The sequence below is a fragment of the Carcharhinus amblyrhynchos genome, chromosome 5 (genome assembly GCF_965287045.1).
Source record: "Carcharhinus amblyrhynchos chromosome 5, sCarAmb.v2.hapA, whole genome shotgun sequence".
NCBI lineage: Eukaryota > Metazoa > Chordata > Chondrichthyes > Carcharhiniformes > Carcharhinidae > Carcharhinus > Carcharhinus amblyrhynchos.
This window is the reverse complement of record NC_137328.1, coordinates 93,290,517-93,315,787: the sequence shown is the minus strand read 5'-3', so window position 1 is coordinate 93,315,787 and position 25,271 is coordinate 93,290,517. Positions and strand designations below refer to the sequence as shown.

Sequence of the window (25,271 nt, the reverse complement as noted above, 5' to 3'; positions counted from 1 at the left end):
TTAGCAGTCAGTGTGTTTCAGGGTGGATTTTTTTCCGTTCCTCAAAGGAGAAAAAATGTTTGTGTATTGTATTATTACTGTGATGATCACTGTGTTAGTATTTCTATCAATAACTCAAGTGCACTCAAACTGGAAACATACAATACACAATTTTAATGTGAAAGATCATTGGAGGCACTCCTGACCCAAGTTTCCCATGAAAGATGCAGAATAGGCCCATATCACTAGTGATCTACTCTTAATGCCATCTTAGCATTTAAGATTGTTCTTTAAATAATTTGATTATATGATGGTGGTTCTTTAAATTGTTTCAGTGGGAGATTATGCTTCATAAATTGGAAAACATTTGGAAAGAAATTAAAGTGCATTTTAGCCAACAATGAGAAGTGATGCAAATTTCCGCAAATTTATATTCATATCTCATTGTTTGGCTGAACATGGCCTGTTCATAACACTTGTACAATACATCTTTATTTTTTCACAATTTATTTGAGGAATATGATGATTACATCTTTGGTTTCAGCCCAGTGGCATATTTGTTCCACAGTCTAGGAAAGTAGGAACACGTATTGGCAGAGCGATTAGTTGTTTACTATAATGAAACTTAACTACTCAAGAATGAAAAGATTTTTAAAAAAATAACCAATTTTCAATTCGATAAATTCTTAACAAAATTATTGACTAGCTATGTCAATAGTTGTGCTGCTGGCTAATTTATGTTTTCAATTATCTCTAGGGGCCACCAGGTTCACAGCCCTCGCCACATTCACAGCCTCCACCACACAACCCCAGCAATCCCATGATGGGACCTCACAGCCAGGTAGGAAGACAGAAATAGCTAATCAGCACAAACAAACCAAGGTTGTTTCAGTACCAGCTCTGATAGCACCTATATTTGTTCTTATGGCTTGTTAATTCATCACTTCCATCAGTGTTATGATTTGGTTCTTCACGTTTCTTTTCGTTTGCTGCATTGGTTTGTGTTTGCTATTTAATGCAGCTTGGTGAGAAATTTTAACTTTTCTCACTGGCACAACTCCATACATTTCCTGCTTATCATAAATGTTATTCCAAGTCAGATTAGCAGCTGCATTGTTTTAAGTATATCAGGGTTCTACCCTTTCAGCAGATAAATCAGTTGTATTGGTTTATTGTTTGAAGTAACTTTTCTGATAATTATTACATTTGGAATTAGCAAGTAATGTTTCAAAGCTTTAAAATAACCCACTGAACATTCAATTTTGGTGAGAATTAATGCTAGAATATTATGTATTTTCATAAGTAGCTAAAGTAAAATAACAGTTAAAGTTCAACCAAAGGTTGGTTTCTTCACACCAACAAACACTGTTGCATAAAAAGCCTTACACTCAATCACAATCTATCAGATGTTCGATGAAGATGAAACCTATGCCACTAATAAGCCTGGTTTGACAAGTTACTAATGAAAAGCTAGAATTAACATCATGTCGATCTTTAAAATGTTTGTGCTTTTGTTTAATTGAGAATAAAACACTGGCAACTGGTTTTAATTGCCTCCCCTGCTTACCTAGCCCACCCTTACCCATATGCAGTTTGTCATTGATTCTGAGAAAACAGTTGGCAGCCATTTATTCAGTTTGAGTCCAATCATATTTGATACTTGAAACTAATCTTGGATGACCCCAGAGTGCTGATGGCAACTGGAAACAAGTGGAAATTGGTTTGTTTGAGGGTGTGCTGTGCTAAAAAGTTTTTTATCGATGTTTTTGAAAGGTCATCTTAAAAATAATTTTTAAAACGTTGAGTGTGATTTTATGTTTGTAAATATTAGTTCAGTTTTTAATATTTTGCTTCAAAAATATGCATTTCTAAAATGCATTTTAAACTGGTATTTTAAAGTTGAATGAATGTTCAATATGGAGCTGGCCATTTGAATTTTATTTTTTAATATAATAGCATATTTTCTTGTGTCTAATTATTTTAAATTGCAGACTCAATATGTAGAATGTAATTTCAGGAATACGTTACTTGTCTATTTGACTCTGTTGCAGGTAATTATCCACAGGTGGATTCTCACCTACTGTTATCTATTACAGAATGCCTATTATTCAAGGCAACTAAATTTTTAATTAATGAAAAATTAAAAACAATGTACAAAAAGTATTTTCATCAGTTGCCAATTAGTTAAATTCATGTAGAGAGGTCGCGCAGCCTAATTAGTTTGCTTTTAAAACTAAATGTTCCTTTAGAAAATAATTTTGTTAACACTAGATGTCACTTGTAATTACTTGTCTTAAAAGAATATCAGAAACCTGCAAAGATGTATGGTGCAGTACAATGAAACAAACTGCTTCAGCATATGTGACTAAGTATTTAGAACAGGCAAATTTTAAATATTGTAAATATTAATAAAAATATGATTGACACAGTAGCATGATGGCACAGTGGTTAGCACTACTGCCTCAGAGCGCCAGGGACCCAGATTCAATTCCAGCCTCAGGTCATTGTCCAGAGTTCTCCTCATGTCTGCGTAAATTTCTTCCAGGTGCTCCGGTTTCCTCCCACAGTCTAAAGATCTGTGGGTTAGGTTGATTAGCCCTGCTAACTTGACCCTAGTGTCAGGGGATTAACAAGATGAATATGTGATGTTGTGGGAATAGGATCTGGGTGGGATTGTTGTCGGTGCAGATTCTATGAGCTAAATGGTCTCCTTCTTCACTGTAGGGATTCTATGACTGGTGTAGCATGTTAGTGATTGACATCACTTTTATGGTGTAGATTCTAGTGTAGGAGTTAGAGCCAGCTCAGAATGGGAACTGTCAGTATGAAGTAGCATTCTGAAGTTTTTCAAGTTTGTTGATGTGCCTTTTCTTTTCACTTTTACAACAATTGAGAGGTGCAAAAAAACAGATATGTATTCAGGCAATGAATATCGAAGGTTGATGTCGAACCAAAGAGTTGCTACGATTATTGCAATGAAGTTAGTCTTGCAATCCGGGGGACAGTACCATTTAACCAGGAATGTATTTGGATATTTACAATGGGGGGGTGGAATGGAGTACAATTTTCTGACCATTTCCACCGATATGATCTTTTGGTCCCGCCAACAGTGACCCTCCCCCTGCCAGGGAACCCTTGGTTGGGGAAGATGCGAACAATGGGAAACCCTATTGACAGCCGCAGGACCAATGGCAGTGTTGCCTCTGCTGCAAAACATGCCGCAGGACTGGGGGCGAGTGGTGGTGGGGAATCCTACCTATGGTATTTGATTTGTAGTTATTGCTGTGGGCAACAGTTGACTTGCTAATCAACTAAATTGTCTTTTATTTTGCATGTTGAATTGTTTTTGCTATACAGCTAAATGTGCAGATAACTGTTAGGTTTTGTACATTTTTAATATGCACAGATTTATTTGCTGTTTAAATTACAAGCTGATAAACCTGAGAGTGTTTGCCACGCTGAATTAACCACCTTTGTCTTATTGGCTTAACAATTAAGAAAGTTGTGACCCCCATATTGGTGACATTCCCTGGCCAAATAGTCTCCCTATGTGTGGGAGAAAGGGAGGTTGTGTGGCACAGTGGGTAGCTATCCTGCTTCCGAGATAGTGGATGGGATTTTATGGCCTCACTCATCTCAAAACTATTAAATCCTGCCCTAGGTCATTGGACCTACCCATGTTCCGCCCCTCGCTCCGAGTCCTGTGGCGAGCAGGCTGGTAAAATTTTGGTGAGAAACTCAGGTTCAAAACTTACTCCAGGACATAATGGCCAGGAAAGTTGGGTTCATAACATTGCCAAGCAGGTTGATTATCAACCCGCAAATCCTTTGAACAGACACCAACGGCAGGTGGTGAAAGTGAAGAGATTCCAAATTAAACATGTGATGGAAAGAAAGTTGGAGCCTCTAAAAGCTCCAGCCTGCCAGTGCATGTAAACATACATGTTGACACAGCAACCCGACTTCCCTGAGTGGTATGTAATATTCCACCGTTTGCGTGAGGGAAAAAAAAACTGATTGGATCAGTGATCGTTTTGAGGATTAATGCAGTTAAGTGGACTTTAAAGATCATAGAATCTCTAAAGTGCTGTAGGAAGCTGTTCAACCCATCCAGTCTGCCCCGACCACAATCGCACCCATTCCTGTCCTCGTAGACCCATGCATTACCCTGCTAGGCCCCTGACACTAAGGGGCACTTTACCAAGGCCAATCAACCTAACCTGCACATCTTTTGGATTGTGGGAGGAAACCCACACAGACACAAGGAGAATGCGCAAACTCCACACAGACAGTGACCCGAGCCAGGAATCGAACCCGGGTCCTTGGCACTGTGAGGCAACAGTGCTAACCACTATGCCACTGTGTCATCCGCATGATTTAGTGACTCATTTCCCTCATGAAGGTGACTTTTTGAAAGCCAAGTCCCTGTTGAAGTGGAACAAAATGGAATTGGATACTTTAAAATAAGTATGGTGCTGAAGTTGAATTACTTTTGTTTAAAAGCACATTTTTCCATTTATTTGCCTGTTGCAGCCTTTCATGTCACCTCGTTATCCAGGAGGCCCCAGGCCGCCCCTCAGAATACCTAACCAGGTAAAATTAAATTTCTACTGCATGATATTAAAAAGCTGCCTTCATATTTATGTCGTATCTTATGGAATGTTATATTGTATTGTCACAGACATTTGTTCGGTTGAAATATCTATAATTGTTTTTAAATTTTTTGGTACCTGCTACTGTTGCAGAAAATGAAATAAAAACATAGGACATTATACGCTGCATTTCCAATAAAGCAGAGCTGTTGTCATCTTGACACCTCACAGGTTTAAGACTAAAAAATGTAGAGCTGCGTTTTACATCCCTCGATTGGGCGTTTTTCCAGCAATGAGGGTGGGGGGACAGTTAAAATAGGGAAGGTACGCACCCCATCATCTTCCCGCCCACCACTAAGCTCATTCTCATAATATGAGAGGTGGGTGGGTGCAGAAGTCGGCAGACTGTCAAATTCAAATAAATAAGTCAAGATCAGTTTAATTTGTTAACAAGCCAGTTGACCCTGATAATATGATGCTGAGACTGTAAAACAGTTGGTGTGGGCTGTTGGGCGGGAATGGGAAGGCTGCTTTTTCAAAAAACTTGAAAAAAACATGGGAGGGACAGGTTTGGGGGATGTCTTTTGCATTTCAGGGGTGGGGGACACACCCTGTAATACAATATCTCCCTCCCCACTTCATTTCTTCTGACCAAACTGCTCTATAAAATTCACCACCTCTAATCCCCTGGCCCCCACTCTAAACTGGCCAAGATCCTGGGCTCCTGGACTTATCTAGTTCTAGGATCCATAGGCCACCTTCTTGGGGTTGCTTGCAATCCTGGCAACGCCCAATGTTGTGTCCTTGGCACTGCCAGGATTGATGGAGCAGCTGGTCAATCCACTTTGCTCTGGAGGATGGGATTTCCTCACCAGTGAAGGGAGGAAGTCCCACACTACCCCAATTTATCCTATCCTTAGCAAGTAATAGTTGTGGATAGGCTGGCATGGAGCGGGTCAGCTCCACACCGATTTAGTATCCAGACGTGTGGGTGGGATGGGGTGTGGAGGATGGTTTATGAGCCATCCACTTCCCCATATTTGTCTGTAGTCTTCTGCTTTCAGTAGTCATTCTGATTGTTGGTGAGGATAAACAGAAACTGTATTTGTATTATTCCTTCTTTGGAGCAGTGAATGAAGAAATATTTTACCAGTGGATGCATTAAATGGATTATTACTGATTTCTTAAAATCAAATTATTGCAATGATCATTTTGCTTCATTTTCACCAAAACATTGGGCGAATCTTATGCTCTCCCCTATGCTGAGTTTATTGGCAGGGAATATTTAATCAGGTGGGATGCCTCCATATTGATTACCCCGAGGCCAGGAAAACCTGTGAACCACCTTGCTGCCTTGTTGCCAATTGAGGTCCTTATGTATGCAATTAATTCCCACTTAAAGGCCTCACTCCATTGCCATTGACATTAGCCATGTGGTGGTCTGGGAGAGGGGGGCTTGTCTTGTGGGGAGAATGTCATGCCAAATTGAAGGATCTTGCGTTGGGAAAGTGGAGGGGGACCTGCTGAAAGCCATCCTATCTTTCTGCTGATCCACACCGTTCTGCATCTCCCCACTCTAAGTCCCCCTTTCTACCATCATTCATCTGCTTTCTCAACCTGAATCCATAAGACTATAAGACACGAGCAGACTTAGGCCACTCGGCCCATCAACTCTGCTTTGCTATTCAATCACAGCTGATATTTTTCTCATCCCCATTCTCCTGCCTTTTCCCCATAATCCCTGATCCCCTCATTAATCAAGAACCTATCTATCTCTGTCTTACACTCAATGACCTGGCCTCCACAGCCTTCTGTGGCAAAGAGTTCCCCAGATTCACCACTCTGGCTGAAGAAATTCCTCCTCATCTCTGTTTTAAAGAATCGTCCCTTTAGTCTGAGGTTGTGCCCTCTGGTTCGAGTTTTTCCTTCTAATAGAAACATCCTTTCCACATTCACTCTATCTAGGCCTCGTATATCCTGTTTCAATGAGATCCCCCCTCATCCTTCTAAACTCCCAATGAGTACAGATCTAGAGTCCCCCACCGTTCCTCATACAATAAGCACTTCATTCCAGGGATCATTCTTGTGAACCTCCTCTGGACCCTTTCCAAGGCTAGCAGACCCTTCCTTAGATACAGAACCCAAAACTGTTCACAATACTCCAAATGGGGTCTGACCGGAATCTTATACAGCCTTAGAAGTACATCACTGGTCTTGTATTCTAGCCCTCTCGACATGAATGCTAACGTTGTATTTGCCTTCCCAACTGCTGATTAAACCTCCACATTAACCTTAAGAGAACTTGAACAATAACTCCCAAGTCCCTTTGTGCTGCTGATTTCCTAAGCATTTCCCCATTTAGAAAATAATCTATGCCTCCAATCCTCCTTCCAAAGGATGAAGGAGTGGCACTCCGAAAGCTAGTGGCTTGTGCTACCAAATAAACCTGTTGGACTTTAACCTGGTGTTGTGAGACTTCTTACTGTGTTTACCCCAGTCCAACACTGGCATCTCCTCATCTTGGCAGCTGAAGACATGGTGCAATGATTAAAATCAGGCATGCACAAAAGGTTAGGATTGGTGGAGTACAGATGTGTCAGGGGTTGCAGGGCTGGAGGATATCACAGAAATAGCTGGATGTGAGGCCCTGGAGGGATTTGGAAACAAGGATTAAAAATTTTAAAATTGAGGCATTGTTTAACTGGAAGCCAATCTAGAGCCACAAGTTCAGGGATGAAGACTTGGTTCAAGTTAGGACATGCAGTAGATTGTTGGATGACTACAAGCTTATGGATGTAGAGACTTACCTGTAGTGTGTCGGAATACTGATGTGTAGAGATTAAAAAAAAGCATGGCTGAGGATTTCAGCAGCAAATGAGCAAAGGAAGGAGCTGAGTCCAGCTGTGCTGCAGAGATGGAAATATGTGGTCTCAATCATGCTGCAGCTATGTGGTCGAATGCTCATCTTGAGATCTGTTTCATCCTTGGGCGGTTGCCAAGTTGAAGAATGTCATTGGTGGCTAGCGAAACCTTTTATGGCAGGGACTGCAAATTCTAATTGGCTAAATTCTGCCACAGGTTTTAAGAATTTGACATTGGGACCAAATGGGGATCCCCAGGCTTCTCTTGCCAGGAGTGAGACCAACAGAGGAGTCCTCCCAGTATCAGTTTACAAATGGACCTTAATTGGGTGGTGCTGGCTCATGTAAGGGGGCCGGAAGGTCTAAAGCCACAGTGGAATCACCAAGACCGGTGGGCCCAGCTGACGCTTTAACATGGAGCTGGGCATACTGGTCTGTACAGCAACAAGCAAGTAAAAATGACCCAGACTGGTAGATGCATAGAAATAGAAGGGAACCCCTCCACTGGACTGGTCTAGATGTCTATTTAGGAATGCTGTTGACTCTTTGTGCTTGGAGTCTCTGGCTCTAATCAGCTTCCAGTTCCAAATACAAAGTTCACAAACATCCTGCCCAAGGTTTTGCCAATTCATAAAATTTCAGACATATTTTAAAATCCCAACATAATTTACTGGCTGGGAAGTCTGTGGAATGGTTGGAACACCCAATTTTACACCAAAGCGAGCTATAAAACCAACATTGCACCAGCGTCTGTCAGTTTCCCAACCAGTGGGTTGTGTTCAAAATCTACCACCTCCCCCCCTTTGTTTGCTGAATGTGCAGAAACTAGAATTGCAGAATTGATAATGCTAAAAACATCAACATTGTATTGTTGTGGCGATGGACATAAAGAAACTAAGCTGAAATGTGTGTAAAATAGTGTATGGGTTCTGCTCACCAAGCTGCAAAGTGATTCTTCAAATCAGATAAATTTGCAAGGAATTCAGTAAACAATCAAAGTGTAATGTGCTAATGTGCTGTCATATTACAGATTTTGTTTAATCAACCACAGTTGCAGATGAAAGAGAATTGTCTTGAAAAGTCTATGGAATTCAAAACTAAACATTCTTAATTGATCATGTATCTGTATCCTTAACTGCTTAATGATAATACAAGTGGTTCAGAGACTGAAGAGAGTAAAGTTTGTGACAGAACAATTTTATTCGAAATGAAAAATATGAGAAACTTTTTTTTCAATATTGTTGCTGAAATTAATTGAGAGCAGTCTGAAAGTGTATTTTAGTTGTACTATTTTACTTATGCTAAACTTTTAATGAACTAGCTCACTTTTCAGGACTTGAACAATCAGTAATAATTATTGTAAAGGTTAAACTGAAAACAGGAAAAACGAATGCATTCCAGCGATGCATTACTGCACACCAGCAACACTGTTGCAATTTGGTTTTCTGCCCACATGCTGAATTCTTTGGGGGCTGAATTGGATAATCCCAGAAAAAGGATGTGGGAATCGTGATGTGTGCCATTTTAATACAGCCTGCGCAATGTAATGTTTACTTGTGCAACCAGAGCTACCTGTGCTGTACTTCGGCTACATCATTAGCAGGAGACCCAATATTGTTCCTTGCCAGCACTACTTAAAGCTATGCTGCATGATTTATAGCTACTCTGCATCTTTTGTGACTGCTGGAGGTACTGATATTATTGAAAATAGAATGGATCAACAAACAACAATGTCTGTCTGACCATGGTTTTCTGAACTGCACTGGAGGTCTTGGTGAAGGAAACAGAACAGAGGAGAGTTAAGCCTTGTGTTCAAAGAAGGCAGGAGGCTCTCCAGGCACACAATAATTGTGCATGTCAGTGCTAAGAGTTGAGCCCTGAGGAACCTGATGCAATGTTGCAAGAAGTTTCATGAATTCCCACAAGTGGTCAAGACAAGTGACAGCTTCAGCAACTGCTCAATTCACCACCATCATTCATCTTGCAACAACCCCCATTAATCAGGACTCGCACCTATCATTCATATGCTTAACCTGATTCTCACATACCTAACCCAACTGCATGCCTCACACATTGCCAGCTGTTCAACCATGGCAGTCACATCACAAAACATACTGCATGATATTCACTTGACACACTTTCCTTTCTCTTGCAGGACAAGGTGGTATAAACCTGAGACAGCAGGTACTATCTAGAGGCAGAGAAGTGCACTTGCACGTTCTAACTCCCATGGAGGAGGAAGTGCTGGCCAAATGGGAAGCAACATTGCTGAGGCTGTGGCCAATAGCACAGCTGAATCCATTGAAGATATAAGTATCCTAAAACTTAATCCTCCTTTTCACATTCCACTTTCCCTCATCCTACATTCTCTTCTAATTTACAAGCTGCAGAGGGTGTAAGCAGCCCTTACTTCCCCTCACCATGACCTTACCTTTATTCCATTTTCCTTTCAGATAACCCAAGAAGTGCAACATAGCCAGGCAATAGAGGATGACTAAGAAAATAGTAATGATGAAGACATACAATCATTTGATTTTGCACTCGCAGTCACCAGCTCAGATACTGGAAATGTGCATATTTTAGAGAGTAGCATAGAGGTGGGGTTTGCACATCATGGAACACCAAGTACAAGCACATAGCAGCCCTGGAAGAGACAAGGGTAGCCCCAGGTCACTGGACGGTGAGTGCACACACAAGATGGTCTACAGAGAACTGAGCTGAGTAGTTTGGACCAGGCTGTAGAGGACCGTTAAAAGCTGCGCACAACAAAATGTTTGGCACATTGGTTAGCCTGTCCAGAGGCCTGCATTCACTGTCAAGGAACATGGTGGAGTCCGTCACCTGCTTGACACAGGGCTTTACCTCGAAGCTTATCCTTTCCAACATGGTGGCCAACTCCATTAACACACATAAATCCATCCATTATGCAGAGAACAATGGCTGATGTCTTCCATTGCAACACAGGAAGCTTCCATCAAAAGTCTGCAAGCTTGACTTCCTGCCATTCAAACTCAGACTGCTCATATCCCTGGCTGTGGATACCATATTCAAAAAGGCGTGCAAGGTCCCAAGCCAGTTACCTATCCTTCTTGGGCTGCTTAGGCAGGGTCCCAGGGAGTGGTGGTGGCTTTCTGAATGCAGCATCCATAATTGCCATGCTGCCAGTGCTCCTGGTGTTGCTTGTCAACTAGCCATCACAGACAGTTACCAACTTAGTACAGTCTGATGCTGGGCCCTCAAACCCCTGAGCTGCTTGGGAACTTCCTGCAAGGCCTTGTGCAATCTTCCCCATTGAAAGTCAGATGTTTTCTGTCAGCCATGGTGCAGCTAGTGCATGGTGTACTATCTGTAACATTAGGCTTGACAAAGACAGGCAGCAAGGGAAAGCGCAAGATTGAATATTTGATTGTTGAATGTAATATTTTGAAATGTTGTTGAATAAAGCTGATATGGAATTATTTTTCTGGTGTCTTTACTTCAGGATTCTTATCAAGAGAACACTATAATGTTAGGGATGGTGAGGTGTGGAATTGTGGAGCAACAGTGACCTGGGGCCTTTTCAGGGAAATGGGGTCTGATTAAATGCTTATGGAAAACTCATCTGGAAGGATGATGTCCTGGATGCTTCCTCATCCTCCTCTTCCTCCTAAAATGGTCACTGAAGCCCTGGTCATGAGGACCAGGTTGTGGAGGACACAGCAAACCAGCACAAATAAGGAGGCCTGTTCCATTGAGTATGAAATGCTCCCCTGAGTTCATGCAATGAAGCTATTGCTTCAGAGTACGGATGATTTGCTTTGTAAAAGTGCTGTCCGCGTGTGATTGAGTAGTGAAGGGGAATTGTCAGCCATGTACATCAGCGAGTATGTTTGTCACTGAGCAATCACCTTCTGTTCCAAAGTGGTGACTTGGAGGTGGTTGGAACAACTGACCAGCACAGGATAAAATTTGACAAAGGGTCACCCAGACTCGAAACATCAGCTCTTTTCTTTCCTTACAGATACTGCCAGACCCGCTGAGATTTTCCAGCATTTTCCCTTTTGGTTTCAGATTCCAGCATCCGCAGTAATTTGCTTTTATACAGGATAAAACTGCCCTGTCGGCTGGCAGGATAACACAACTCCACAAACAATGATTTTTGCAGCTGCATATCAGCTAACCAATCAAGCAACCAATGCCTCCTTTCCCCTGGAGCACGCCTGCCCTTCCTGCTTCTCACTGCTTAGAGACAAGTCAATGAAGTCCCCTGTTGTGGTATATCGGGCCTCGGTGACATCCCGTATACAATGATAGATCATGAACTGGGTTTAATGGTAACATTGCTGGCTTCAGGTTGGAATGTTACATTGATATAGAAATTGAAGCCTACAATGACTTCGATAACTGGCAGGCCATCCTCATGTTGCTCTGTAGTTAAATGTCCAATTTGAGGAGGTGGCTCGGTTCTGTGACTTTAAATCATAGCCGCAGCAGACACTGTTCTGGCTGCAGCTCAGGCAGGAAGAGCATTCTCTCGAGGCCAACTTGGCAATGAGTGCTGTACTCCTTCTCCACCCTCTGGGAACAGCTTCTCTCTGTTGTCTCTGATCCAGCTTATTGTCATGTTGCGGCCCAAGAGAAACTGCAACCATAGCCTCCAAGACTGGACTTACAAGCATTTCAAAGCCACACTCTGTCTTCCAAAGGCCCAACAGCATTTCCTTTTCACTGAAAGAGCTCAGGTAATTCCTTCATCAACTCTATTAACTCTGCAGCAGCAAAATATAAAGTCAAAAACACCTCATATGAAAATTAAGTAGTAATGCCTTTAAAGAACTCTAGTGGAAGCTGGGGTGTGTGGGCATGGTCCCATAAATGTGTTTAAGCATGGGGGTTAACAGGACTGGCAAGGACCAAAATGGCAAATCCAGCACCAAATCAACAATGAACAGTGACTGACACCACCCTCTGTCCTCTCTCTACATTCTTCTGGCACACATGCTGGATATCTGTGCTACTTACTTCAAAACATTGGTCAGAATTTTATGCTATATAGCAGGTACTCTAGCTTGTTGATAATGTCTCTGTTATTTTACCTAGGTTCCAAAAAGTATCAAAGGAAACTCAATGTATATGCTTTCAGAATATTGGGGTTGTGCAATAATTCTATGTTTCCAGTGCTAAGGGTTATTCAATGGGAGTATAGGCTGAGATGAGACGACAACACAGTAGAATTGCTGAATCTATTCTCATATCTTTGTGTCAAACAGGTACGTTCCAGTGTAATACATGTGTAGAGAACAGTTATATTTAATGCACAATTAAACTAAAGAGTTTAAATTTTGGTACATTAAGATTTTAATTGAACTAGTATCACATCATAAAATAGAAATAAATACATTTTTACTTGAGTGTGTTTGTTCTTTTTTATTGCCAACAGTCACTTGGAGGAGTCCCAGGAACACAGCCATTGCTGCCCAGTGGGATAGATCCAACACGGCAGCAAGGTAAGTACTTTTCACAAGTGGTTTTACAAAATGTTCCAATGTTTTGTGATTTTTTTTGTTGTGGCAGGGAGGTGGAATTAAAACCAAGAAATAGTTGAGGCCTAGAATTTAAATTGATTTTAACGTGCATTTTTTGGTGAAACCACTCCAGTGCAGATTCTCCCCCTGCAGGATTAGTAAAGGTCATTGTGGCTGGTTCTCTGACTTGCACTCAAATTGATTAAAACTTTGCACTCTGAACAATGGCCCAGATTTTCATCATGAAGGCAGGTATCAAGAGTTGTGAATTTTTTCAATATCCCAATTCTGCCTTCGTCCTGACAAAGCCAGCTGATTGATATTCATCAGTGGGAGACGGGGATGGCCCTGAGTTGGGCCTGCTGCCCCTCAAGCTGCTGCTTAAGTGGTCAGGTTAAAAGACCTATCTTCCATTCACTGAGACAGTGTCCTAGTTGTGCATATTAGTGTAAATCCCTCATTTTACTCTATTCATTCAGTCACCCAATATCCACTTCCTAAACACAATTCTTGAACCCTACAATAACATTTGGAAGCCTTTGGAAATTAATTAATCTGTGAAAATACCTGAAAATGGACCCTATAGTACAAAATGACATTCCCCAACACAGCTGTGTGAAAAAGCCGTGCAGTGCAGAATCCATTCATTCTTGTGAGAACAGCCAGAATCTCAGACATCTATTGAAGCTTTCAGACAGCCAAACAGATGGCTGGACTGTTCTTTAAAGAATGAGTGGAAAAGTTTCAACAATTAGCTGTTGATCTCCCACAGAGAAATGCTTAATAATGTGCAATGTAGAATAATATCCCATCCAGCAGATGATCTATCCTGATACATCTGAAGACTTTTCCACTCATACAATGCTGTGCTTTCACTTAACAGTTTGCCAGTTCCAAAAGTAACAAACTGATAAACACATTATGCAGTGGTTGCTTACCTTTCCAATTGCATCACTGTCACAGTTCACTTCAGTAACAACAAATATAACGCAGACTACAGAATTTCATGATGAACTGTAAAGGGGCAACACCATTTTATACACCTTATACATGCTTCTGACGTTCAATCCATGGTCCACATCACCAGGTGTGATTTTAAAAAGGCATGAAGATTCATGAACATTGCAGAAGTGTTGAAATGCCCACTTATAGAATGGTGTTGGCAACTTCTAAACATAACAGTATGGAGCTCCCACACCGACCCAATACCAGCACCACTGAAAATAACTGAAGATGGATATGGGGGACAGGATGTTTTGCTTTCTTGCTCTTGCCACCGTTTTCTTTCCACCTGGCTCCTTGAAATCCTGATTGAGGACCACAAAATGAGGCCCAAAGTCTTCAAAAATCCATCCTTATATGGGCAAGACAGTGTTAGAAATGTCTACAGCTTAATACAGAAATATTATTCACAATATTTACTAAAAGTGTTACCTGTACTTTGTAAGATTCATATTAAACTGCACCTTTTAGCTGATATAACGCCTCCCAATTTGATGAAGATTGCATTTCCTCTTATTTTCTTCCTCTTCATAAGCCATCCCTCTCAACGAGTTGCTTGTCATGGAGTTGTCAAGTATAGCCAATGTTACAGATGTATAAAGCCAATACAAGTTCAACAAAACTTTATCTTGATGACTCTCTTAAGTGGAAGATTTTGCTCATATCAACTTAGCTTTATTTGATTTTAATTTTGGCTAATGTGCATGCATTTGTACATAATTTTATTGCTGAATAATGCATGTTTTAATTTGAAATCCGTAAATCAATTGAAATGTACTACCCTTTATGATCACTTGAAGGAATTTGTAAACCACGAGAGAGTTAATTCACTTCTGTGATATTTTGTCAATCAGGACATCCAACCATGGGTGGACCGATGCAGAGAATGACTCCTCCAAGGGGTATGGTTCCCCCCTTAGGGCCACAGGTAATTAGTAAATGTATATATGTTATTTGCAAATGTTAAAGTTTGTACATTAATTTGTCAGAAATGCAATATATTTGTTTATAATTGGCTAAGTTGTACATTAGAAATCCTGCCTGGTAATCCATGTTTTGATGTAGTTGTGAAGTTTTAAGTTTCCACTGAACTTACAGTATTATTCATGTTAAAAACACAGGCCACTGTCCTAGAATTTTACTAGAGAAATCATTAATCTACTTTCCTTTCTTTCCCCCTTTCTCTCTGGTTTTTCTTTTCTTTATGGTAGTCTGACCCTTGGTTATCATTGCAGAGTTACGGAGGAGGAATGAGACCCCCGCTGAATGCTTTAGGTGGTCCAGGCATGCCTGGAATGAACATGTAAGTAAAGTCATGGACATTTCTTGTGTGTAGCCTTTCACAGAGATACATTAACTATAAAATAGAACATGGATATTGTGATAATACTGTGCTATTAATATGTTTTATGTTTAAGGGGGGAACTGCTTTAAGAGATGCTGGTGTTCTACAGAGTCAGTATGTCAGGGAAGAAATGAAGCAGATGCTGACAAAACAGGCCAATTACTTATCTTAGCCTATAAGTGTTATTTAGCAGAAGGCGTAATGGGGTGTTGTTTAAAATTTTAAATAATGGAAGGTAAATTAGGCTCATGGGAGGATCGTAGCAAATCATCAGTTTCATTTTCACGTTAAACAAAGGGCAGTTGCTGCCTGGAGCTGGTATAAAGAAGAGGTTTTTTCTCTCTCTCGCTCTCTCCAGAAGTTTTCTCAAAGCTGCAAGACTATTTACAAATATTAAAGAAAGTATTGCTGGGTTTTGCTAACTATGTTTAAAGCATATTTTAAGCCTGTAAGAGAAATGTTGCTTGATTGGAATTGATATAGTGATAAGTTAGAACTTAAAATTGTTTCCTTTCATTTTTCAACTATTAAAAGTTAAGTGAATTTATTGTTATAGTTAAATTTTGTTGTTAAAGTTTGTTCTGATAAAAGCTCCCTAGTTTGTCAGTAGAATAATGCCTGGAGCAAAACATGCTATCCTCATTTATGCCAAAACAGAAAAATTGTTGGGGTCCAGTCTAGCTTCACAATATATCTTGGCATTCTGAGCTTGCATATTAACAATATAAATAAGCCCCAAATAAAACAGGCCATTGTTTCATTTGAGTCCATTTGTACCTTAAACTACATTAAATAATTGTATTGGTTGTTTTGCATTGAAGTTGTTATTGGTGTCACTGTTACAGAAATAGTAACTTCAGGCCGGTTAAGACTGGAATTATTCTCTGACTTAGATGTTTTTAACAATCCAGTTGCCTCTTTAAATGTTGATTGGAATTCATCCTCGATTGAATGAGGACATCGTAATATATGGTAATTCTGTTCAGTGATAGACACTTCAAGATTTGTAACAGATCTTTTGGTTAAATTTACTTTGTAAATAAAATGAGTATGGATCTGTAGATATAATATAAAATAACCATTAATATATATTCAACTTTTCATTTGCTAATTGCTGAAGGTACATTTTAGTGATTGCACTTATTGCAATAAAGTTAAAATCTTGACTACTGTATTTGTAATCCATATTTCTTTTATTAATTTCATATCCTATTAGTGAGATTATATAAGGCCACCATAACTATTATTTCTGTGGTCATATGATTGAAGGTGCTACTCAACTTCAAGAGGTCGAACTCCAACAAAGGACTTGGCAGTTTTCTATTTGAATGTAATATGTATCAAAAAAAAGCTAAGGTCACACTGTTTTCCAAAGATACACTGTTCACAGTTTTCTCTACAAAGGAATGAAGGGTATACTAAAGAGCTGGTGCTTGAAACATTTTCATAAATTGTAATCATCAAAAAGAGATGTATTAAATTGGAGAAAAAGAAGTTAACAGCCAACAGCTTTCAAGGAGGCAATTTCAGAGCAACTTGTACTGCCAAGCAACTATAATAAATACATTGATTTAGTGCAGTACTAATTTGTGCTTTGATGTATGTCGCCTTTTGAAGAGCGCTGAAATACTATTGTATTACTATGTGATGTGAAATTAGTTGCAACAATTTACTAAGAGGTGTCTGTAATGTTGTAGATTTTGAGGTATAAAATTCATCTAATTAAATATTTGAAGGTCCGAATTCTTAATTTCTAACACCAGGCTTGTCAGTTGTGCTTGACCTACAATGTACGAATAAACAGTATTTATTAATCAAATAGAATTCATTAAGCAACGTTTTACGTAGACTTAATATGAAGCAATGAAGACAACAAAGAAGTTTATCATCTCTTAAGATCATAGAAGTTCTTGCGCATTATCAATACAGGCAATTGCTTGATAGAGCAGACGCAGCACGGTTTCATTAAGGGGAAGTCGTGTCTGACAAATTTATTGGAGTTCTATGAGTATGTGTCTAGGGCGGTGGATAGAGGAGAGCCAGTGGATGTGGTCTTTCTTGATTTTCAGAAGGCGTTTGACAAGGTACCTCACAAGAGGTTATTGCAGAAGGTAAGGGGGCATGGAGTTGGGGGTAGGGTGTTAGCGTGGATAGAGGATTGGTTGTCAAATAGGAGGCAGAGAGTGGGGGTCAATGGGTGCTATTCGGATTGGCAGTTGGTGACTAGTGGAGTGCCCCAGGGGTCGGTGCTGGGGCCTCAGCTATTTACCATTTATATAGATGATCTGGAGGAGGGAACCGAGTGTATGGTGTCGAAATTTGCTGATGACACCAAGATTGGTGGAACAGCAAATTGTGCGGAGGGTGTGGAGAGTCTGCAGAAGGATCTAGATAGGCTGGGCGAATGGGCCAGGAACTGGCAAATGGAATTTAATGTTGGCAAGTGCGAGGTGGTCCACTTTGGTAGGAATAATGGTAGGAAGGACTATTACTTACATGGCGAAAAACTGCAGCAGGCGACGGTGCAGAGGGACCTCGGGGTCCTTGTGCATGAGTCGCAAAAACCCAGCCTGCAGGTGCAGCAGGTGGTCAGGAAGGCTAATGGGATGCTGGCCTTCATAGCAAGGGGGATTGAATATAAAAGTAGGGAGGTCTTGCTGCGGCTGTATAGGGCATTGGTGAGGCCGCAGCTGGAGTACTGTGTGCAGTTTTGGTCGCTGTACTTACGCAAGGATATTTTGGCCTTGGAGGGAGTGCAGAGGAGGTTTACTAGGCTGATACCAGAGTTGAGGGGGTTGAGCTATGAGGAGAGGCAAAATAAACGAGGCTTGTACTCGTTAGAGTTTAGAAGAATGAGGGGAGATCTCATTGAGACATATAAGATGATGAATGGGATGGATAGGATAGAGGTGGAGAGACTCTTCCTGCTCAGAAAGGACAGTAGGACTAGGGGGCACAGCCTCAAGATAAAGGGGGGCCGGTTTAGAACGGAGTTGAGGAGGAACTTCTTCACTCAAAGGGTGGTGAATCTCTGGAATTCTCTGTCCGTTGAGGTGGTAGAGGCTGCCTCGCTAAATATTTTTAAGATGCGGGTTGATGGGTTTTTGATAAGCAAGGGGATTAAGGGTTATGGAGAGAGGGCGGGAAAGTGGAACTGAGCCACGACAGGTCAGCCATGATCTTATTGAATGGTGGGGCAGGCTCGAAGGGCTAGATGGCCTACTCCTGCTCCTATTTCTTATGTTCTTATGTTCAATGTATTTCTCTTCACCGTCTTTGAAGTGATGTTGAACTGGATCCAGGAGAATCATACCATTGAAGCCATAGTATAGTTGTGTCAATGAGGCCTATCATTTTCCAACTATTATTCTCCAGTCTACATTATTCCAGATTCTCTATTTGGAAATAGTACAAATTCACCACTTCCATTGGCTTAAGGTGTGAATCATGCTGTGTCATCCCCACTTCTGCAATCCCTGCTTTATAGGTCTCAAACTGGGACACGGCTCTATCTGTTACCTCCTTGGGCCCTCAGAGTTTCCATTCCATTGCTAACAGATAATACATTATCTTTAGAGACAAAATAGTTACCAGCAAAGTTGCATCCTTATGTCAATAACACTTCATACTATATTACCAGTGAAGATAGAAGGATTTCCCTCTAATACAGATGTCCTGCCTTACAAATATAAATAGTTAATTAAATCAATGCATGCCTGTTTAAATGTAAAGTATCATTCTAAAGTTCAAACTACTTTTAGCCATTTCTTCAATTAGATTTGCTGAATACAACTGTTAGGCACTTAAGCCATAAAACAATTAAATGTGTTTCTCACAAACAACTGCCTTGCTGTAAAGAATCCCAAATAGCAGAAATTCAAACTGAACCATTTTAAAAGATGTCAAGGAATAAAATCCATGATGTTACAAGCCTTAAAATTGGTAGAATTATCTAAATCTTAGAATGGGCATATTTCCAGTTTTGCTGGCTAAACGTCTTGATGTATAAATGCAGCTATTCACTTATACTACATAAGTACTGACACGAACACACTCCACATATGATAAATACAACAAATTTAGGTGCATTTTCTAAGTTAATGTTACCAGCAGGAAACCTGCCCCAATGCCAAAATCATGGCACACTATCTGTAAATTTTTACCTTTTAAAATTAATTGGCAGCATACCCACAATATTTCTGTTGCTGGCAGACAAGGCTGTTGGTTAGCAATCTGAACTCAAAATATCAGCCTTATTTACTTTGATAATTTATTTATGTTGTGAGTACAAATTATTCATATTTTCTATCATTTTGTTCTGGTAAGCTGCTTTGAATATTGTTATGAAATCAAGTTTACATGGGTTTTGAGAACAGAGGTTGGGAACTTCAACTCTCGGTGGACCTTGGAGTTTTTATGCGTAGGCAGACCGGGAGCAGACTGTACATGCGCAATTCTACATTTTCACATTTTATGGACTTAGCTTGCCCCTGCATGAATGAGAATGATGTGAAAACCCAGATCAGGTTATGAGGAGTGGAATGTCATTGAGGAATGCCGGGAGGGGACAGGGAGAGGTCCCAGTTAAGTTAAAAAGAGAAGAGCAGGGAACATGTTTCAAATAGGGAAAGGACTGTGGGTAGCAGACTTTAAGTGAAAAGGGCTCAAAGATGATCTTGATAATTGAAGAGGACTAGGGAGAAGCACTGAAGATCCAAGAAGACGGCCAAAGTTTGGTGACTCCATGCTGCAGACCACTGGGTCAAAGATTCTGCATTGGAACAGTAGCTTGGCAAGCTCCAAGAGCTCAAGTTGTGCTTTTGAATTGGTGTTGAGCATTGAATGTTTACTTAAAAATCCAGAGGAACAGAATCTTGGAAGACAAGATTGAAACCTGTAATATATGCCATTGTTGATGACGTCTGAGTTGGAGTAACTTTTGAAGAGAATTTCCAGGTTAGATCTTCAAAGATGAAGTCTGGAATCCTTTGTGAGGGAAACAGAATCTTAGTGAGATTGTTTGACTCCCAATGTTTGCTGATGTCTAGGTAGGTTGTTGAGAAATCACGCTGAAGTGGCTGTTGTGGACTGATGTGTATGAACACAACTTGCATGCTGATGGAATGTTAGGGTATAAAATAGATATCATGAATCGTTTTATCTTTCTGACCTTTTTGTTGTAAAGTTTATTCTTGTTTGTTTGTGGAAGCTAGTGGCTTTATTTACTGATCACTGTCTTCAATACCAAAGTTTGCCTACATTAAACAAAATGTTATTGTTTTCTAATTGAATCTTACCAAAGCATGGAGATCTGATCAAGGATCGTGACAATATATTCCACAGCTAGTTGACAAAGTGATTCAGTTCCACTCCCAAAACGCTTTACGTTTAATTTTTTAAACAATTAACTACCTGGCTTAGTAAAATAAATGTGGCTTGGAAAATATGACTGGAAATAGACACTTAAAAATGGATTAGAGTTTGCATGTTTGCACCATGATAAATAAAGTCAGTTAATTTTATTTAGATTTGCCTCCAGACAATATAACAAATTGGTTTCTTTGAAACATAGGAGTTATAGTACAAAAGCATGTTGTTTGGTTCAGCACACCCATTTGAGTATTGGCTCTTATTAGGAAAAATATATAGCTTTATATTTAATTTGTATTTGTGGTTTAAGAAAGGTGAAATATGGTTCTAGTTTCGTTCAGCGTTCCTTTCTGTGCTGGGTGTCCGGTAGTCTGTTTGTATACATGCATTTTCAAAGAGGTTTTACCACCCTTGGAATGAAGAGAAGGGCAAGAAAGGGCTTAGCAGTTTAGTGAATTTAGGAAACAAAATAAAGCAGAAAAACTGTGTTGATGCATACTGACAGGAGTCGAGGGACATGCAGAGACACAGGGCCATCAATCAATGTGTGTATGCCACAGAATTCAGGCAGCGGTTTGAAACTCTTGACTAAGAAATTATTCAAGGCTGCTGGGAAACTGCATTTAAGGAACTTGCTGTGAAATTGAAATAATAGTGAATGTGGATTGTAGTTTTGGGGTGTCTCAGGGAGAGATACTAGCTGGAGACAAAGCTTCCAGTGAATACTCAGAAAGCCAATGAAGAAAACCAAAGTCAGCTGAAGCAAGAAGCCTCGGTGTTGAGATTGTGGTAATTCTTTACAAGGTTGTGTCCCTATAAGGATATTTCTATGATAAAAAGAGTAGTGTGAGTTTGGATTAGTTTCTGGTGTTTTGCATTGAAATCCTTCCAATCATTTTGTGCAATAAAGTTCATTTTTCTTATTTAATAAACATTTTAGCCTTTGTGTTACAATTACACAAGCAGACTCTTCTGAATACGTTCAGTAATTCACCTCCATGGTTTCTTTAAACAAAAAAAAGTTAGGATCTATTAAGCTAGCTCTCACTCTAAGTTGTTACGTATTAGCATCAGCTAGGCTTGTAATACTCTGTTAATCCTATTTCTTGTCTCTTCCCCATGTTTTATTATTTTTGATTTTAAATATTAACTCAGTTATTTTATAAATTATAATGTACTGTTTGCCTTTCCTATAGAAAATCAACAGTGCAGCAGGGGCCCATTTGGTTCTGCATTGATTCTCAGAGATAGTATCTTTTCCAGGCCCACCCCACCTCACCCCAGCCCGTAAACCTGTACATTTGTCGACCCTAATCCACCTAACCTACACATCTTTGGACACTGGGGGGTAATTTAGCATGGTCGATCCACCTAACCTGCTCATCTTTGGGCTGTGGGAGGAAACCAGAGCACCCAGAGGAAACCTATGCAGACACTGGGGGAACATGTCAACTCCACACACTCGCCCAAGGCTGGGTCCCTGGTGCGGTGAGGCAGCAGTGCTAACCACTGTGCCACCATGCCATCCACTATTTTTTCTAATATTCCCTTCTGTTTATCTAACAATAATCTTGAGCCTTTGTTAACTGTGTTTTCTACAAATTTCACTTAATTTTCTTGCTCTTATGCTCAATACCCTGATGTATATTTGGCATTTTTCTTTCCACAATCTTTTCTAATTGTATTTCCATCTTTAGAGATCTAAGTATCTGCATTCTCCTACATCTCTCTGTTTTCATCTGGTTTTGAATCATACCGTTCAGGTCACTCTTCCTTCGCTTTTCATTTTCTCTGAATGCACTACAGCTCAATCCTGTTTTTACAAAATGGGTCAGGGCTGAGTTCTTTCCTTAAAAAAAAGCTCACCCTTAGAATTATAGTAAAATACACAAAGATATTAATAACTTTGGAGGCCATGATAAATAAATATGTTGTTTATTGAATTGGCAGTGTGTGTTCAAGTGATTTCATGTGTTTGAGGGGAGCAGCCAGTGCCTCAGCATGAGTAACTGTCACCTTCATTCTGTAAAACTGGCATTTCCAGTAAAATGGCACTGTAAAAACATGATTTACCTTTAATTTTATGTTTATGCACCTGCCAATCTGCATATTTGTGAGTATCATTGCATAATGTCCTACATTCTCCTTCACAGTTTGCCATGACCTCTAATTTATTATTGTAATTCTACTTATGCTGGTGTCCAAATCACTTAAATAAATAGGAAACAATCAGATCTCTGTGCAGATCTCTAAAGCTCTCCACAACCTTTATTTTCCACTTATATTACTTTACCCCAACCTGTTATTTATTAGGAGTGAACTGCAAATGGTTTTCATGCCAGTGACGTGTTCATCCCATTAAAGAATTAAAAAATATCTTTGGGTAATTAAAGTTCCTGACTGTTATCGTAAGGCTGCTTCTGCATATTTTCCTTAATTTATCCACAGATTTCTTTTTTGCAACACTTTCTGTACCCTGGCTAGCTATCTATTCATGTGACTGCACTCCCTTATGCCGTGCCTTCATAATGTCACTTATGTGACATCAAATGAAATGTTTCTGAAAATTCAAATGCGTAACATCTACATACAAGAATCCTAGGCCAGCAGCCACCTTGTTCAGGAAATCGTGACACACTGCTCACAATTTTCATTCATTAAAATCCCTTTATCTGTGCATCCTGATTTGCAAAAAAATTAAATCATAGTCAAGCATGAAAGGCCTTTTAGTTTCAAATCTGTGTTGACCTGCAATGATGAGCCCTTCTCTTGCCAAGATTTTGTTATGTTCATCCTTTACATTTGCCCTCTACGGAGTATAAGGATATGACCGCATGACAAACTAATGGCGAAATTAATGAGCCCAGTCTAGGATGTGAGGGAAATGAATGCCTTGGAGTTCCATAGATGAATGCCAGTACTCTTGAGAATAAAATTTGTAATCTGGAAATCTTTGCTGGCAGGGGAAACAATATTATCCAGGGCACATCATGAAGATGTAATTCAACAATGACACATGTTGACTAAATATACTCTATAACATAACAGTTTATCGGGGTAGAAGAAAACGAACTGAAAAGAGGTATAGCATTTTATCTGTGTACTTAAGCCTGAATGAAACATGGAGATCCTTAAAAAGGGTTGCAACTCAGTTTTAACAAAAAAATGAAAATGGGGCAGCGGATGTGTCTAAGGGGGTTGTGGAAGAGCCTCTACAAGAAATAATATTTAAAATGGAATTGTCGTAAAAATGTGGTTAAATTATTGGATGGTCTCCCAAAAGAAAACATCTCACAACTGATAGGCACAGTATGATGTAAATCAGTCACCATGGAGTTAAAGGAAAGAAGGATTGCTTCCAATAAATTCACTGGAGTTTTTAAAGGAAAAGATGGGTTTTTATGATCACTTAAATTCTATGTGCTATTTTTAAATTTCAGTGAAGCTTTTGACACGATGCCACACAAGCAATTAGTCCACAAGCCAAAGCCTAATTTGACCATTGTGACTTTTCTGATTTAATGTCCTTATCAATTTTGGTACAGTTTCTTTTTGAATATTTATCTGCACTGGTGGCACTTCCCCGATCCCTTCAGTTTCATTTTTTCCACCTGCTGTAAATATTGAACTTGTTCTGCATCTCTGTCTTTCCCTTTTGATCATTGCACCTTAGAAAGGATATATTGACCTTGGAAGGGGTGCAGCTCAGTTTCACCAGGATATTGCCAGGAGTCCAAAGGTTAGATTTTGAGGACAGATTACATGAAACTAGGCTTGTATTTTTTGAAATATAGAAAATTAAAGGGTGATTTGATGTTTTATGGATTTTGAAAGGAAAATGATTTGGTAAATAAGGGTGATTCATTTTGGTAGGACAAACTTGAATGCGGATTACAGGGTCAACGGCAGGGTTCTGAAGAATGTGGAGGAACAGAGAGATCTTGGGGTTCATATCCACAGATCTCTGAAGGTTGCCACTCAAGTGGATAGAGCTGTGAAGAAGGCTTATAGTGTGTTAGCATTTATTAACAGGGGGTTTGAGTTTAAGAGCCATGAGGTTATGCTGCAACTGTAGAGGACCTTGGTGAGACCACATTTGGAATATTGTGTTCAGTTCTGGTCACCTCACTATAAGAAGGATGTGGAAGCATTGGAGAGAGTGCAGAGGAGATTTACCAGGATGCTGCCTGGTTTGAAGGATAGGTCTTATGAGGAAAGGTTGGGGGAGCTGGGGCTTTTCTCTTTGGAGCGGAGGAGCATGAGAGGTGACTTAATAGAGATTTATAAGATGATGAGGGGGATAGATAAACTAGAAGTGCAGAGAATTCCTCAGGTGGATGTAGCTGTTACTAGGGGGCATAACTTTAAGGTTCATGGTGGAAGATATAGGAGGGAAGTCCGGGGTAGATTCTTTACTCAGAGAGTGGATGGGGTGTGGAATGCACTGCCTGCTGTGATAGTGGAGTTGGACACTTTAGGAACTTTCAGGCAGTTATTGGATAGGCATATGGAGCACACCAGAATGATAGGGAGTGGGATAGCTTGATCTTCGGTTCGGACATAGCTCAGCACAACATCGAGGGCCGAAGGAAGTGGAATGATGGTGAGAACAAAACTT

The 25,271-nt window shown here is 40.1% G+C and overlaps 1 protein-coding gene across 7 annotated transcripts in view; it reads left to right on the top strand.

The window, feature by feature from the left end:
* LOC145343183 (single-stranded DNA-binding protein 2) overlaps positions 1 to 25,271 on the top strand; it is a 406,347-nt gene that overhangs the window by 321,741 nt on the left and 59,335 nt on the right. For 2 of the 7 annotated variants that reach the window (XM_080189190.1, XM_080189186.1), the window contains 5 exons: positions 737 to 820; positions 4,513 to 4,572; positions 12,852 to 12,918; positions 14,793 to 14,866; positions 15,150 to 15,241. In XM_080189190.1, coding sequence (XP_080045316.1) covers positions 737 to 820; positions 4,513 to 4,572; positions 12,852 to 12,918; positions 14,793 to 14,866; positions 15,150 to 15,241 — 377 coding nt within the window. The remainder of the gene's footprint in view (positions 1 to 736; positions 821 to 4,512; positions 4,573 to 12,851; positions 12,919 to 14,792; positions 14,867 to 15,149; positions 15,242 to 25,271) is intronic. The other 5 variants (XM_080189193.1, XM_080189191.1, XM_080189192.1 and 2 more) reach the window with 3 other exon arrangements.